Source organism: Etheostoma spectabile, chromosome 22 (genome assembly GCF_008692095.1).
Source record: "Etheostoma spectabile isolate EspeVRDwgs_2016 chromosome 22, UIUC_Espe_1.0, whole genome shotgun sequence".
NCBI classification, from domain to species: Eukaryota; Metazoa; Chordata; class Actinopteri; order Perciformes; family Percidae; genus Etheostoma; species Etheostoma spectabile.
The window spans coordinates 12,043,678-12,058,666 of NC_045754.1; the positions used below are offsets into that span (position 1 = coordinate 12,043,678).

Below are 14,989 nucleotides of genomic sequence, written 5' to 3' on the forward strand. Positions count from 1 at the left end.
TAAAATAAAATGTGCACATGTAACCAGATTTGGATACGTCACAGTAGGGTTACACAAGTGAAAATAATAAAAATGAATGATGGCTGAATTCCATTTAGCTGCTTCAGTTTTACGGTCCTGCTATTGTGTATGCTGACTGGGACACTTGACTAGAGCAGGGCCATTGTTAATGTTATAAGCTACACCTGGCTTTTCCTACCGTGACAAGTCATACATGTCTGCATGGTGGCTCAGTGGTTAGCACTGCTGCATGTTTGCGTGGGTTTCTTCCCACCATAAAGACATGCATGCTAGGCACAACGCAACGGACTATGACTGCTGACTGTTCCTAACTGGTTAGGATGGGATACATGTAGAGGATACATTCCTTGTATGCGTACATGTACTTGGCAAATTGAAGGAAATAAAGTCTGCTGTGAAAAAGGGCCTATTGGAGCCATGGAATTTTCCACAGAACTAGTGAAACTGGCAACAACAGCACAACCACCTGAACTGAAGGCTGTTTACTGTCACAAAGCACGCAGACTCTGACAGGCTCGCCTGAAAAGATGATCAATCAAATGTCAGGAAATCTTTTTATCAATGAAGGGGTATTAAAATGATTGAAGCCGTAAAGGTCCCATCTTTTCATTCCTCTGTAAAATCAGGACCGGTTCTAATAAGGCGGAGATGAGATTGGAGCCTTGGGGATCCGTGAAGTGTCTGGGATTCATCTCGTGGGAGGAATGATCAACTTCTTGTCCTTACAGAGGCAATTCTGGTGGAGGAGTCAGCTGGAGCAGATATCACAGGATAGATTATTATTAAGGATTCACAATATCTGAGGGTTTATGTGAGGTTAGTATTAAATCTGCTTTCCTGCTCTCTTGTGTTCTCCTTAATTCCACCATCACAAGACTCTGGAGGAACAAAGAAGGACTGAACACAATGCAGCTCATCCTTTATGTGTTAGAGAAACCACTTAATATAGGAATGTTTGGAAGAAGATGAACTACAGAATGGCTACTATAGTTTTCTGAGCAGGTGCTGCTTTTAAAAAGAAATTTAAACTTCAGGTCAATTACAGCATATTAGTAGGTATGTATTATTTGAAACACTGAAGGGCAGAAGTAAAGGTTGTTTTTGGCACTTGACCTGCTTGCAAGGTGCATGAAGGAGGTAAACAACTGATAAAGTGTTATGCACGCACACACACACACACACACACACAAAAGCAAGGTCCATTGTATTGCAATTTTTGCACTATTCAATGGTCTCAATGAGTTTGGATGCTAACAGATTTAAAAAAAATAAATAAAAAAAAACATCTGGACATTTATGCCAAGTTATAAGATAAAACTGCATACATTTCCCAAACCTTAGTCAAATTAACAGTTTAAGCCTCAACTCCAGTTTGCCTTTTAATTAGTGGTTTAAAATACAGTTCATGCCCAAAATTAACAATCTTTCATTTTTGAAAGCCCCAAATCCTATCTCTTTTTATTTCCATCTTTCACCTGAGCTGTTTGTGACTTCACACTTTCAACATAGTAATGATCACGGTGATGTGGACAACTAGACATAAGTGTCTTCAAGACAGAGTCTGTGAAGCTTGAACTTGATAGAAACCATTACAGTTGTATGCCGGTATCCAGTGAGTGCTGGTTTGTTTTTATTGAAATTGGTAAATATCTCAATCCAATCTGCCTTAAAAATGGAATGGTGGAAGCCTCCTTCCACTGACAACAACCTGATTACATTTTCTCCCTTTTAAAACACATTGACATGGTCATACATGGCTGAAATGTTGCTCATCTGGGAAACAACAGTCCTGTGCAAGCTTTCCACAACTGTTATATATGATAAATACATGACATTTTAGTGATAGTGGCGCAGAACACAAAGAGGGCTCGGTGCACCACTATAGCTTATCACAATACAGTTGCAATATTCTTCCTGTTGATGCATATGCAACAAGTCTGTGGATTTTTATGTAACAACTGGCAGATGAGTGAGCTTTACTCTTCAACTGTGTCCTTCTTGCTGGTCTCCTGTCCTTCAAAGATGGGGTACTTGCTCTCCACTTCTGCCCAGGTCAATCCGCCGTTGGCCAAATCCCGAATAATCACAGGCAACTCGCTGACCTAGAGAGAGAAAAAAATACTTTACTTGATTGTGTTAAATTGTGTATAAGTACATCTAAAATACTGCTGTGTTTAATGAACTCTTGAAGCAGTGCCAAGCTCCTTAAAAGGGAATGCTTCTCATTTTCAACAAAATTACAGTCAAGATGGGAAATGTACTAACAAGCTGAATTATTATGTAAGAAGAGGTAATAAATACACAAAGAAGGTCCACACCTGGGGCAACAAACACAGCTACATTGTATAGTAGAAAAGAGTCACTGCACAGTACACATAATGAGTAGTGAAAGAAGTCCCGCCAGCAGCCACAATAATGCGGTTTGTTATTATTTAGAACCCAATACACAATCACTGTAGTCCCACATAAAATGGGAAAAATCTGAAACCTAACAATATGCTTCCGGTGGAGTGAAATGTGAGCAGTTTTGTGTCCTGTGTAGACAGCTGTATTGATTTAAGATTAAGTCTGTGCCATCAGATGTACAAGAAACGGACTGCCGAAAAACACAGCTGAAATGCGTCATGTGTAGACATGGTGTGACATGGACATGGTCCAATATCACATGGTCCATATTATGCATTTACAGAGAAGCAACACGTTCATTAACCCCACAGCTGAGTGAGGATTGTGTTTATCAGTATCCATCGGGAAAGATTTTACCGGCTTAAGCTGCAGAGTGACTAAAGCATCAAACTGTTTCCCGGTTTAATCATTTCATCCCACTTAATGCATTGCGCCCTGTACACATGCAAAAGTGACAGTCCATAGTAAAGCATATCTCAAAAATAAATATAAAGAGTAGAGAATATAGAGAGTATCTAATGCAGAAAGTATCAGGTGAACCTAAACAAGGGAATTTGTGCTGTACCTCTGCCCTAATCTGCCTCATTGAGTCGCGGTCTCTCAGCGTGGCTGTGTGAGGCGTCTTGTTCACTGTATCAAAGTCAATGGTTATGCCAAACGCCACCCCAATCTCGTCCGTCCTGGCGTAGCGCCTGCCAATGGATCCTGCAGAGTCGTCCACTTTGTAAGACACACCGTTTTTGGTCATTGCCTCAGCTAACAGGGGAAAAAAAAAAAGGGAGAGAGAGAGAGAGAGAGAGAGAGAGAGAGAGAGAGAGAGAGAGGAGAGAGAGAGAGAGAGAGAGAGAGAGAGAGAGAGAGAGAGAGAGAGAGAGAGAGAGAGAGAGAGAGAGAGAGGTTAACCAAGACAGTAGCAACAGTACATCCCTCCTCACAGACAGAAAAAGAACATGCATGTTATGATTATGTCACTTACATAATTCCTTCACGAAGGGCATGAATTCCTGGTTTTGACTCAAAGGCAGGACGGAACATTTGTATGGAGCTACAGTAGCAGGGAAGCTGAAGTACTGGAGGAAACAGAAGTTGTGGCAATGAAGAAAACAAGCTCTTAAATGAAAATCAATTACATAATCAATCATGAAATTAAAAAAAAGGTAAGGCTTTTACCATAAGGCAGCTGCTGCTATGTGACATGTATTAAGTGTTAAGTCGCTAATGTCTAATCTGCCAACTTGCTTGAGAAAACTGTTTAAATCAAAATCTGTCATTGATCAGCTCTTACATATTGCAAGGTAGGAATGGATAGTAAGGATGTAAATTAACAGTAAGAACGCAGGACAACACATTCGACAACACTAGATGGCATAAAGAAACAGAAATAATGTATTATTTCATAGGTAACATCGTCCATGTTGTTGATCCCGACTACCGACTTACCGTTCTTTGGTCATCACCTTCTCTTACGTGGAACGTGTGCTCAAAGATGGTGTACATGATCCTACCGATGCCAAAAGAGGGCTCGATCACATTGGGAACAACTTCTTCCACTGTGGACATCCAAGACAGACAGAAGATGTGTGTTAGAGAAACTGTCGCTCCAAGGATGCCAACAAAAAACTTTCATACAAAAGGATATGTTTTCAATATGGGCAAAGACAAAACACAAAAAATACATATAAAGCTTAACAGAAAAATAAATAAATCTCACCATGCAGTGTCTTCTGGAATCGCTTCACACTGACCATGTCTTTTGTGAGTTTGAAGGACTTGCCTTCTGACTCGATGGTGAATTCTCTGTGGAGAAAAAAATAACACACCGAGTGTGCTGCAAATGACAAACCACATTTTATCAGGGACCCATACATACTGCATGACTGCGGAGAATAGCACTCACCCAGACTCATTGAGCAGCTGCTCCTTTTCTGTAATGAAGCACTCGTCACACACGGACAGATACTCCATGGCTATCTTAGCATCCTTCTTATAAGCCTTCCCAATGGCTCCTTTGTTGGGCTCAAACTGGACAACATTTACAACTTTGTGTGGAGAAGTTAAGGAGAATAACAAGGCATCTGAGTGCTTAAAATGTTCTTTGTTGTTTGATGGTACAAGGCTTTTCTTTTGCAGTCTTAAAAGCTGCAACAGTTTAAGGATATGGGTTCTTTTAGGGGCTTTTCAGCAACCAAAGGGACCTTTGTAGCTCGCGCATGACATTGCAGATCAAAGCAAGACCGGTCAGCACATCCCACGATTTCGATCCAGCCCTGCAACAGACATACATTTACTTTGAGCAAATGTACGCAGACTCCCTAATGAACCATAAGAAAACACCGCAATGGAACGTACGTAGGAAGTTTTGGCCTCGGCGTCCCAGCAGTCACAGGCGTAGTGAGCCATCTCGTTGTCCATGTGCTGTCGGAAACGCAGCTTGTCTTTGGCGATACCAACTTTAGTAAGGTAGAGGTAGATCCTCCCAATGAAATATCCCAGGACGGAGTTATTGATCACTCCCTTTAAATGAGACATGTGAAAGTTCATTCTTGTCCTTTGAAACAGTGGTTGACAAAAGAAAAAAAAAGAAAAAAACTTAACTCAAGGTCCACTAAATGGCTAATAAATGGATCTTGCGTTATAATCGTTTTAGTCAAAACTTTTATTTGCCTAAAGCCCCTTTTGGAGATCATATTTATTACAGGGTTATATTCAGTGTTATAAAACTACAGCTGAGCAATATGTATCAATATTATACAAGATCATATTTCATCTGGAATTTCAGTATTTAAAAATCTTAATTGAAGCAATTTTCTAGTTCCAAAAGCACAACAGCTAAGAAGCAACTTTCTGACCTTATGTTACTGAGTTTTATGTGTAAATATCTGCTGAATACACAGACTCCTCTCTAAAACATTATAATAGTATTTTTATAAAGGGATTCCCACCTGCTCCACAGCTTCCCCCAGCCTCATGATATGTGCAGACTGGCCACTAGTCTGAGCTTTGGAGGAGTATAACGTGATGTCCAGGTCCGCTACACTTGAGAATTTGGGGTGGACCTTCTCATTTGGGTCCACAAAGTGCTCAATCTCAGCCATGGTGAACTCTCTGCGTAAAATGTGGAGCAATTTTAATGTCATGTGTCACATCTCTACAAGCACAGACTAAATAATTTTGAGAACAATGAGGCAACACGGTGGATCTCTCACCTAACACGAATGAGTCCAGAGCGAGGAGAGATCTCGTTCCTGAAGGAGTTTCCTATTTGAGCAGCAGCAAAGGGCAGTTTTCCCTGGTTAAACTCCAACAGACGCTTGAAGTTGAGAAAGATTCCCTGAGCAGTTTCAGGCCTCAGATAACTGCAAGTTTAGATTAAATCAATCACTCAACAATGATAAAAACGAGACATCAAGGAAAAATTCTCCACAGTATTAATGATTTTTTGGTTGTTTTTTTTACCCCGGCATGTTCCCCCCTGGTCCAATGGACGTCTGGAACATCAGGTTAAAGGAGATGGGAGGTGTGAGGTCATTTCCTGTGGTGGGTGACTTGACGTTGTACTTCACAAAGAGATCGGTTAACTCTTGCTGGGTGTAGTTGTCCATCTTTAAATTATAGTCGAGACAGTAAATCATTAAACACGCTGCCGGAAAAAGATTTTCCACATAATCCCTCAAAAGAGAATTTTGTCTCAGGTCACACACGGACCTGAGTGGTGACTTCCTCCATCTCCGCCTTCTTCTCTGCTGTACACTTCTTATCAGACATCAGCTTCTGGAGGTGGGCTGTAGGACACAGAAACATGAAAACAATGCTTTCAGAAATGTGTGATAATACTGAACAGACTTCATGATTTTATTTGACCTACAGTGTGAAAATTAGCTAAAAACGAATTCAGTTGTCAAATCAGATGACATTAGAGCCCGACCGATATATCAGTGGGTGATATTAGGCATTTCAGACCCTTAATTTATTTTGATGTTCTTCTGTTATGTTGTGACAATAAAACAAATTATTATCATATTATTTTAGTGAGAACTTATAAATAGCTACAAATAACTAATGTTAGAGAAGTCTGTTTTATAACACATTTCTGGATTATTTATAAAAAAAATAAAATAAAATAAAACTTGGCCGATAGATATCATATCGGATTTTTAAATAACCAAATGTTTGTATCGGTCGGGCTCTACTTGACATATCTCAGATAATACACAACATGACTCAACAAATTCTCATTATATAATATTTTCATGTTTCATTATGTCATCTGAACCAATTAGACTCTTGCAGCAACCGACATGTTCTCCAACAGAGTGAAAAATGTGTAATTTCCCTTTCCGGATCACTATAGTATAAAAAATATGCTGTGAAAGCCCTGTGTGAAAGCCCTGTGTGATTTCTGCTGGTCCAGCCACTTCCATTCTCCCTCAGGCACAACACTGATACTCAGAGCTTGGCCATCCAGCAGCAGCCACTGACAACACAAGTTTGGACCGCTTCCATCCCACCCGCTGCAGAATCCCATGAATAATACACATGAATATTTACAAAGACCTCTGCTGGGGTTGTTTTTAGGATGACTAATCTTTAGTTTGCACTATAGTGGAAGCCAAGTCTCTAAATATACTCAGACACACAGGGAGATTTACAAAAGGCTTACCTTTGAGGAGGTGGTCAGCCCTGAAGCATTCGCCATTCTTGACATCTTTCACCATGTAGTCAGCAAATTTGTCCACATGTCCTGAAGTCCTAAATAACAGGACAAACAAAAACACCTGACTTGAAACGTGTTAAAAGAAAACTTACTAATGTTTCATTCCAATCAATCAATGTATCTGCAACCGGGCTATGGAAGACTGCTATAGTGGCAGCTCCATGCATAAAATCGCAGAATCAATATTGCGCCTCTTTACAAAACCCCACAGTTCAGAACTTTGTATCTGACTACAGGAACCACAAGGCACTTTGTTCGGCAGATTCTAACATTATAAATTAAATGTACATAAGCGATAACAAAATACTGTTTAAACACCCATAGAAGACATTCTATGACAGTAAGGACTTTTAGTTCAATTCTTACACATCAAACACATTTGAATCCGCAAACAAGAGCATTAAAAGAACACGTACTTGAGGACAGGCTCAGGGGTCAGCATGGTGCAGTCAATCTCCAGGATCTGCTCCTCCTGGATGAAGTGCTGCCTCCAGGCCTGCAGGATGTTGTTCTTCAGGGCACAGCCCACAGGGCCGAAATCATACAGGCCGCTCACACCTGAGGAGCATTACTGCATGGTAACAACAACTATGTGTATGGTGATTTACAGTGGTGCTCAAAAGTTTACATACACATGCTTAAGTTGACTAAAAAGAGGAATGAAAAAAAATATGTTTTGACATTTATTTTAATACCTAAATTAAAAAATGAGGTAAAATCCAACCTTTAAGGACACCAATTTTCTTTGTGAATGAATAACGTATTGTAAATAAATAAATGTTCTTATTTAAATACAGGGGCATAAGTATACATACCCCTATGTTAATTCCCATAGAGGCAGGCAGATTTTTATTATTAAAGGCCAGTTATTTCCTGGATTCAGGATATTATGCATCCTGATAAAGTTCCCTTGGCCTTTAGAATTAAAATAACCCCACATCATCCCATACCTTCACCATGCTTAAGATAGGCATGGTTTTATTTCAGTTAGACTAATACCTGGTTTGATTTGCATTGAGAGATGATTTTATAGAAAGTATCCCATGCCTATCTCTAAGCATGGGTAAGAGTATGTGAGGATGTGGGGCTATTTTAATTCTAAGGCCAAGGAACTTTATCAGGATGCATAATATCCTGAATCCAGGAAATAACTGGCCTTTAATAATAAAAATCTGCCTGCCTCTATGGGAATTCAACATAGGGGTATGTATACTTATGACCCCTGTATTTTAAATAAGAACATTTATTTATTTACAATACGTTATTCATTCACAAAGAAAATTGGTGTCCTTAAAGGTTGGATTTTACCTCATTTTTTAATTTAGGTGTTAAAATAAATTTCCAAAACATGATTTTTTTATTCCTCTTTTTAGTCAACTTAAGCATGTGTATGTAAACTTTTGAGCACCACTGTACGTGCCAACCGAAACTTTTACGTTCTCAACAATAGCTTTAACTTGAGACTTTCCAAGTCTTACCTCCATAGATGGCAAAGGCCTGGTCGTAAAAGAATCGCCTCTTGAGGGTGTCCTCCATCTTGGTTCTGTCAACAATGTCATCTTTGGGTTGTAATGACAGTTCCTGTAAATGAGAATTACATTTGTTACCGTTCTTGACACCCTGTAACCAGCAGATGTGCCCACAATGTCCTAGGAAAAAACAAGGAAACAAAATATTTGACATTTTAACAAATGTGTCACAAATTTTTCAACGGGTTCCAGACAATGTATCTGCAACCGGGCTATAGAAGGCTTCCAAAGTGGCAGCGTCCGGGCATGAAATTGCAGAATCAACATGCACCTGTTTACAAAAAAACCACAGTTCAGCACTTTGAAGATGGCTGTAGGAGCCACCAGGCAGCAGTTTCTAACATTATCATCAATAGATATACATAAACAATCATCACCCACAGAACACATGATATATCACCGATAAGGACTTTTGGTTAAATTTCTACAGATATTTTGATGACAAAAACCCATTTGTATCCACAAAAAACAAAAAGCTCTGAGCATCTACTTGAGGACAGGCTCACACAGGTCATAATACTGTCAGGTTACAAAATGAGTTTAAGATAGAGTTAAGTTTGAGGACCAGGATCAATTGAAGAATATCTGAGCATTGAAATGCAGTTTTGATCTTTTAAGAACAATCTTATACAACACTGCTGTTGGTGCTTTCAACCGCATCTCGTAGTTTTCATTTAGCAAACAGAACTGGCTCAGGTATCATTACGTGACTTATGTTTAGAATATGGTAACTTGACACAAAATGGTCTCACTCTTACGCAGGCTGTGATCGTAACCCTCTCTAAGTCTCTGAAGACTGTGAGATGTGCTTAAAAATTCTGAGCACTAGTTGTAAGTGAACATTTGGGCATAAGTTCCTTTTTTTTAAAATAATTTCCACGTTTGATATCAGATTGAATACATCCTTTAATCAAATGCACCATGATGTCAAACGCCTGCATCCATTTCCCAGCCTGCTTTTCAACATGGTGGGTTGACACAATGGAACAAAGGTGTTGGCAAAACACACACTTAATGAAAGTGCATCAATATTTGCATCACAGCCTGGCTATTAAAGGGGCTGACAAGTAGGATGGTGAATAGGCATCCACAAGCCTATTTCTCATGTTTTTTGTATTTAATTTATTTTAAAAAACAACTAATTATCTGAGGCTTGCCAAATAATGTAGGCTTGAGGTTTCTTATTCACCAATCAGATTCAATTAATTGGATTCAAATCCACAGTTAAAGTGCACTCACCTTGGCCTCCAGAGTTCTCTTCCTTGCTTTAAGTTCGGCCACAGCTTTAGTGACATCCACATCAGGAGCTCCATCCTGCTTCATTTGGCGCACAAGGTCCCCCTAAAACAGAGTGGTGGGCTTGAGACTCGCATCCAGAAAACCCTGAGCCGGCTACAACTACTCTTCAAGCTTTTTAGTAGCATTAAGTTCGCAATTTCTTTTAACCCCACCCTGCTCACAAATGTCTGCAACAGCGGAGCATTGAAACGTGGCAAAGGGCGCAGACATGACTGCCAGTTAGCGTTAGCGGTTAGCTAGCAATGGCTGTCCTCTTTCATTGACAGCTTCGTAAGCAGCCGGTCAGGTTAGTCGGTTAGCATGCTGACTGTGACCCAGTCAGAGGCAATAAAAATAAATATAATCCTGAACAGACCGACTTAGTCCACAGCAATAGATAGTATGAGATAACAAGGGATACCTGTTCTTTGACTGCAAGCCTCAAAGGAGCGAGAATTTCTTCAATGTTGCCAGCCATGGTTTGTCCTTCCGCCAGCTGCAGCCACAGGCTTTTCTTTTTCTTTTTACACAAGCAGACCGACGTTGAAAACGGCCGGTTTTTGGGAGGGTAGCGGAGCGACTGCCTAACAAACCGGACCGTAGACACCGGACAGAAGGCGGAAATCTCAGTGCTGGTCCTCAGCAGTGCTGATGCTGCGCTACGAAGCATGGACCGCCGTAATGCAAGAAGAGAATGATGAAATCTCTGGAAATGGGTAAACACAGCTTCCGCTCCGGTCAAGCACTTTCACTACGACCGGCACAGCCACCTGACGACATATCAGCAGATTCGTCAAACACATTCACACACGAAACAAAATAAAATAAAATTGTAGATTATTTTAATTCTGATTTAGTAGCCCATTACTTTGTATCTCCTAAACATTTTACTTTATTTCATCATTTTCACTGGGACTCAGTTTTTAATTTTATTATTCCTAACTTTTCATTTGTTGTCGTTTATTGTTGGTGGAAATGCGTTTAGAGGTTTGAGTTTATAGATTATAAATTACAGGAAACTGAACTATACTGTTGGTTTTGTCGTATTACTTTCTGTAACAATGTTATTGTAATGTATTTTAGAGAAATCCATCAACCCATGCTGCAAGATTAACAAGACAAATCCTTTGCATAACAAAAGTACTCCATAATAAAAACAAAGTAGCCAATTTAAACCTAATGCTTACCTGTTATCCGTTTGATTTGTTGAATAACGTGTGAGATTTTTCAGAATCAGTCAAATTAAAATGTTTACTTTATTTCAATGTGCTACTTTTTACAATCACGTGTTTACATGTATAGATATGTAACTGCATAAACTGTATATATATATGCATTTAAAAACATGATGTATCGCATTGTGTGTGTATATATGGTAACTATAGTTGCAATTAAGTGTCTTTTAATTTGAAGTACATTTGCAACAAACACTTTTCACAGGAATTTATAGGAATTTAATTTAATTAATATGTTTAATGGAACCTTTATTAAATTTGGGATAAACCTTGAGTGCTATTTAATGTCAACAGAAAGTGACCTTTACTCCACCTATTCTCTGAGAAGGATCCATTTTAGGTTTGAGATTGCAGAGCAGCAGCCTTTTAATGTTGATGATCGGTTTTGACCGCTAGGTGGCGCCAGATGGGTCATCGTCACTGTGAAGTCCTACAAGAAGCCCTTGGCACTTGAACGAGACGCTGTGCTGCAGGATAGCCCACTGACCAAAAGTAGAAATTCTGACGTAAAGCCAAGACCGGGCTGACGATTAGGCAAAGTGGGCAACTGCCTCAGGGCCGCAAGGGCAAATGTGCACATTTGTCTAGGTATATCAGGCCTATTTATTTAATTTTGGGGCATTTTAAACCAAAATTATTTTGTTAATTAAATATCAAAATTACTGGGTCTTTATGCATAATATAACTCTGACATATTGTAGTCTGTTGTGTGCACAAGTAGTGGGAGGAACCAGGGTGTCGAAAGGATCCCAGCAACTGATATGTGCTCTGGGAACACTCATTGGGTTAATTCGGCCATGCAGGATGCATGTAATGATAACCTGTTAATAAAGGTGCACTCTCCATTGAACGGTCGGGCAGATGGTATTTGCTTACTTTAGTCTACATGGCAGAAGGAACATTTTTGTCTGAGCTTCCTGGATGATGCAACAGAAAGCCCTTGTTTCAGACAACACAATTTACCACTAAGACTGTCCAGAATATGCACCTCCCCTTGCTTCCCTGGGCAGCTTAAGGGAGCCTGAAGAGAAAAGTGAAAACAGTCCAGAGTCCGGGCGGATCCACAGCTGGCTGCAGGAGGAGAGCTTTAAGTTACGTGTCAATATGGAAGAAGTACTGGCGCCTTTCCGGGAGGCTGTGAGGGAGCAGGTGAGATATTCTGTCTGCTCACACACCTGCAGAAACACAAAGAAGACATTACGTAATTACTAGAATGCAGCAACTCCATTGACAACTATCGATTGATTGAAGAGTTCTTTTTAAGCATGTTACACGCTTCAAAAATATTTCTTTCTATAATTTTACAAACAGAAATAACACCATTTTAATTTTAACTTATAGCAGCATGGCATATACTGTATTTTCCCAGTCTATAGGCTTTCACGGAAAAAACACATTTTTGAAATGAAAATAATTTCAAATGCAAAATGTGACCTTTGTTTGGCTACATTGTTGCAACAGGTTTCACATTGAATGTCCTTCAATGACCAGAAATTAAAGCCTCATGGCGTGAAAACTAAAATGAAACTTAAAATAGCTGGATAGTGCTTCAAGCTAGTAAGCCTATTTTGGACTATAGCACTTTATAAAAGATTTATAATTGATTATAAATATATTTAATAAACAAGCAAAAAGTACAGGTGTCTTCTATAAAAGCAATTATTCTTTTATATACAGGTCATGTGCATGAATGAAAGATTAGTTTGTTTTTATTACAGAAAGGACAAATGCAAATATGAAACAATTACAAGATAAATGTTTTTCTGAGTTTTCGTGTGATAATTAGGTAAAAGATATGCTTTTTCTGCGGGGTGACTTGGTGCATCAGTTGAAGGAAAAGGGCGCCACCGAGCAGGAGCTGAGCAGAGCTGTTGCAGAGCTGAAAGCCCCGAAGAAGATTCTTGAAGCAAAGGTCCAGTATTTTCCTGACACACTTAGGTTACACTTTCCATTTGAGTTATAGATTTTTTTACTTTGCATGTGAATCTGGTATTTAAAAATAGTAAAAATATTATTAATATTATTTTAAAATCCTCACTTCCAGGAGCTAGCTTTTCAGCCCAAAGATGACACGGTGGACAGAGTGAAGCTGGAGGATACCTTAAAGAGGAGATTCTTCTTTGATCAGGCTTTTGCCATATATGGGGGTAAACTAAAAAGAGAAAATAAAACCACTCAGCAGCATTTAAAGGGAGAATCTCTCCTTCCAGGAAGGGATTACGCAAAACATTAAATCACTGATACCGTGTTTGTGTCTCAGGTGTGAGCGGCCTGTATGATCTCGGCCCTGTGGGCTGTGCCCTGAAGAACAACATCCTGCAGGCCTGGAGGCAGCACTTGATCCAGGAGGAGCAGATCCTGGAGATCGACTGCACCATGCTGACCCCTGAGCCTGTCCTCAAGTATGTGCCAACAAACCTTGTCAAACAGAATTATTTCAACTGGTGTTGTCGTGAAAGTACTATGTTTGCGTACATGTACCTTTAGACCTGTGTGCTCTTCTCAGGACGTCGGGGCATGTGGATGAATTTGCCGACTACATGGTGAAAGATGCCAAGACTGGAGAGTGCCACCGTGCTGATCATCTCCTCAAAGGGGATGTTGTCCGTCCACCATTCCATCATTCAGAGGATTCACATGAGCTCCATCCAGTCAAGTCCTCCCATAAGCTTTCTATTATTTCCTTACATTGCTAACAAGGTGTTAGATTTCATCCCTGAAGAAAAGGGTGACCTTTAGGTCAGACGTTTCTCTAAGCAGATCATTACTAGCTGAGCTGTGAATGTGAAAATGATATTCATCTGAAACTTGCATGTCATAAATTAGAATTTCAGATGGTCAACACATATCAAAATAATCAATCTACCACTAGATTTTGGTAACATTCTCTGCAGAGCATGTTTTGAACATCCAAGGACAGGTTCTTTCTGGGTTGTATATCCTTAGGGCAGTTGTAGGCAGACATCCTGTGGTGGAGACAAGCTGAAAAAAACTGTTGAAAGTGCTGATGTGGGGCTTTCACACAGTATCTCATTCATGTCTGTGCCATAAAGACATTTAAAAAACTCAAATTCTAATAAATATTCTCAGTGACCTATACTTTCAATGAAAAAAGGCACAAAAACAAGTTGGGATGAAATCACTTTTCAAGTAAGCTGTATGATAGTTTTATTTCTTCCATTTTTCACAACCTTTGACTGCTGAGTGATCATCATCATTTGTTAAAGGTGCTTGCATTGTTTTGTCTTTGTTAAATTTACAAAATCCTAAGTCAGACGTATAGCTGAGTAGCTAATGACAGTTTGAAAAACAGTTTTAATAAACAAAGGAAAACATAAATGCAAAGAAAATAACCAACGCTAACCTGGACTCCAGAAGGTCACCATTAAGCAATAGGAAGCTTGTTGCCTGCAAAAAATGAAAATATTTACTAAAGATGAATCTAATGCCAAAATCTTGATAAATATTTGCAGTACTTTGTTCACTTACTAAACAATTTCCTTTGTTCATCTGGCCCTGCAAAAATTAAACAAGCTGGTGTACAGCAACCTAATATAATAATTCAAAATTGAGAAGTTTAAAACGTGTATTACCTTGGGACCCATTTCTTTCAAGGCCAACATTTGTTTGAACTCCAAACAGCTGCTAAATCAAGTGTTTTGGTTCCTCACAGGTCACTTGAAAAAAATGTTGTCTGACGAGAAATGCTCTGCAGAGAAGGTGACCGAGATGGAGAACGTAATCACTCAGGTGGGTGTATGACAAACACATCTTCAACACACACACACACACACACACACACACAC

The 14,989-nt window shown here is 39.5% G+C and overlaps 2 protein-coding genes and 1 non-coding gene across 3 annotated transcripts in view; 1 reads left to right on the forward strand and 2 right to left on the reverse strand.

Moving 5' to 3' along the window:
* Positions 1–1,621: 1,621 nt before the first annotated feature.
* LOC116672327 (glycine--tRNA ligase) lies at positions 1,622–10,659 on the reverse strand. The gene is made up of 17 exons (XM_032504110.1): positions 10,370–10,659; positions 9,910–10,011; positions 8,620–8,722; positions 7,558–7,699; positions 7,088–7,176; positions 6,133–6,209; positions 5,884–6,029; positions 5,634–5,783; positions 5,370–5,532; positions 4,777–4,941; positions 4,587–4,694; positions 4,325–4,470; positions 4,139–4,224; positions 3,868–3,977; positions 3,404–3,497; positions 2,993–3,183; positions 1,622–2,123 (listed from the first exon to the last, which is right to left on the reverse strand). The coding sequence occupies exons 1-17, from the start codon at positions 10,616–10,618 to the stop codon at positions 1,998–2,000; spliced, it is 2,247 nt and encodes a 748-aa protein (XP_032360001.1). The 5' UTR covers positions 10,619–10,659; the 3' UTR covers positions 1,622–1,997.
* On the reverse strand, positions 7,255–7,389 carry LOC116672656 (small nucleolar RNA SNORA84). Its single transcript, XR_004327621.1, has one exon. It is a non-coding gene; the product is annotated as a small nucleolar RNA SNORA84 (small nucleolar RNA).
* Positions 10,660–12,159: 1,500 nt separating the features above from the next.
* Positions 12,160–14,989, forward strand: part of LOC116672412 (glycine--tRNA ligase) — a 5,041-nt gene continuing 2,211 nt past the window's right edge. Inside the window, exons 1-6 of the mRNA XM_032504247.1 lie at positions 12,160–12,332; positions 12,994–13,095; positions 13,228–13,330; positions 13,444–13,585; positions 13,690–13,778; positions 14,857–14,933. Coding sequence (XP_032360138.1) covers positions 12,288–12,332; positions 12,994–13,095; positions 13,228–13,330; positions 13,444–13,585; positions 13,690–13,778; positions 14,857–14,933 — 558 coding nt within the window. The 5' untranslated portion in view covers positions 12,160–12,287. The remainder of the gene's footprint in view (positions 12,333–12,993; positions 13,096–13,227; positions 13,331–13,443; positions 13,586–13,689; positions 13,779–14,856; positions 14,934–14,989) is intronic.

What these genes read in the sequence shown, in the direction of transcription:
- LOC116672327 (XM_032504110.1), bottom strand. Translation starts at nt 10,618, where the DNA reads ATGCTTCGTAGCGCAGCATCAGCACTGCTGAGGACCAGCACTGAGATT. An exon ending in TCTGGACTCATTCGTGTTAG is followed by an intron (nt 5,533 to 5,633) that starts GTGAGAGATCCA and finishes CATTTTACGCAG; the next exon opens with AGAGTTCACCATGGCTGAGA. An exon ending in CCGAGGCCAAAACTTCCTAC is followed by an intron (nt 4,695 to 4,776) that starts GTACGTTCCATT and finishes TGTCTGTTGCAG; the next exon opens with GGCTGGATCGAAATCGTGGG.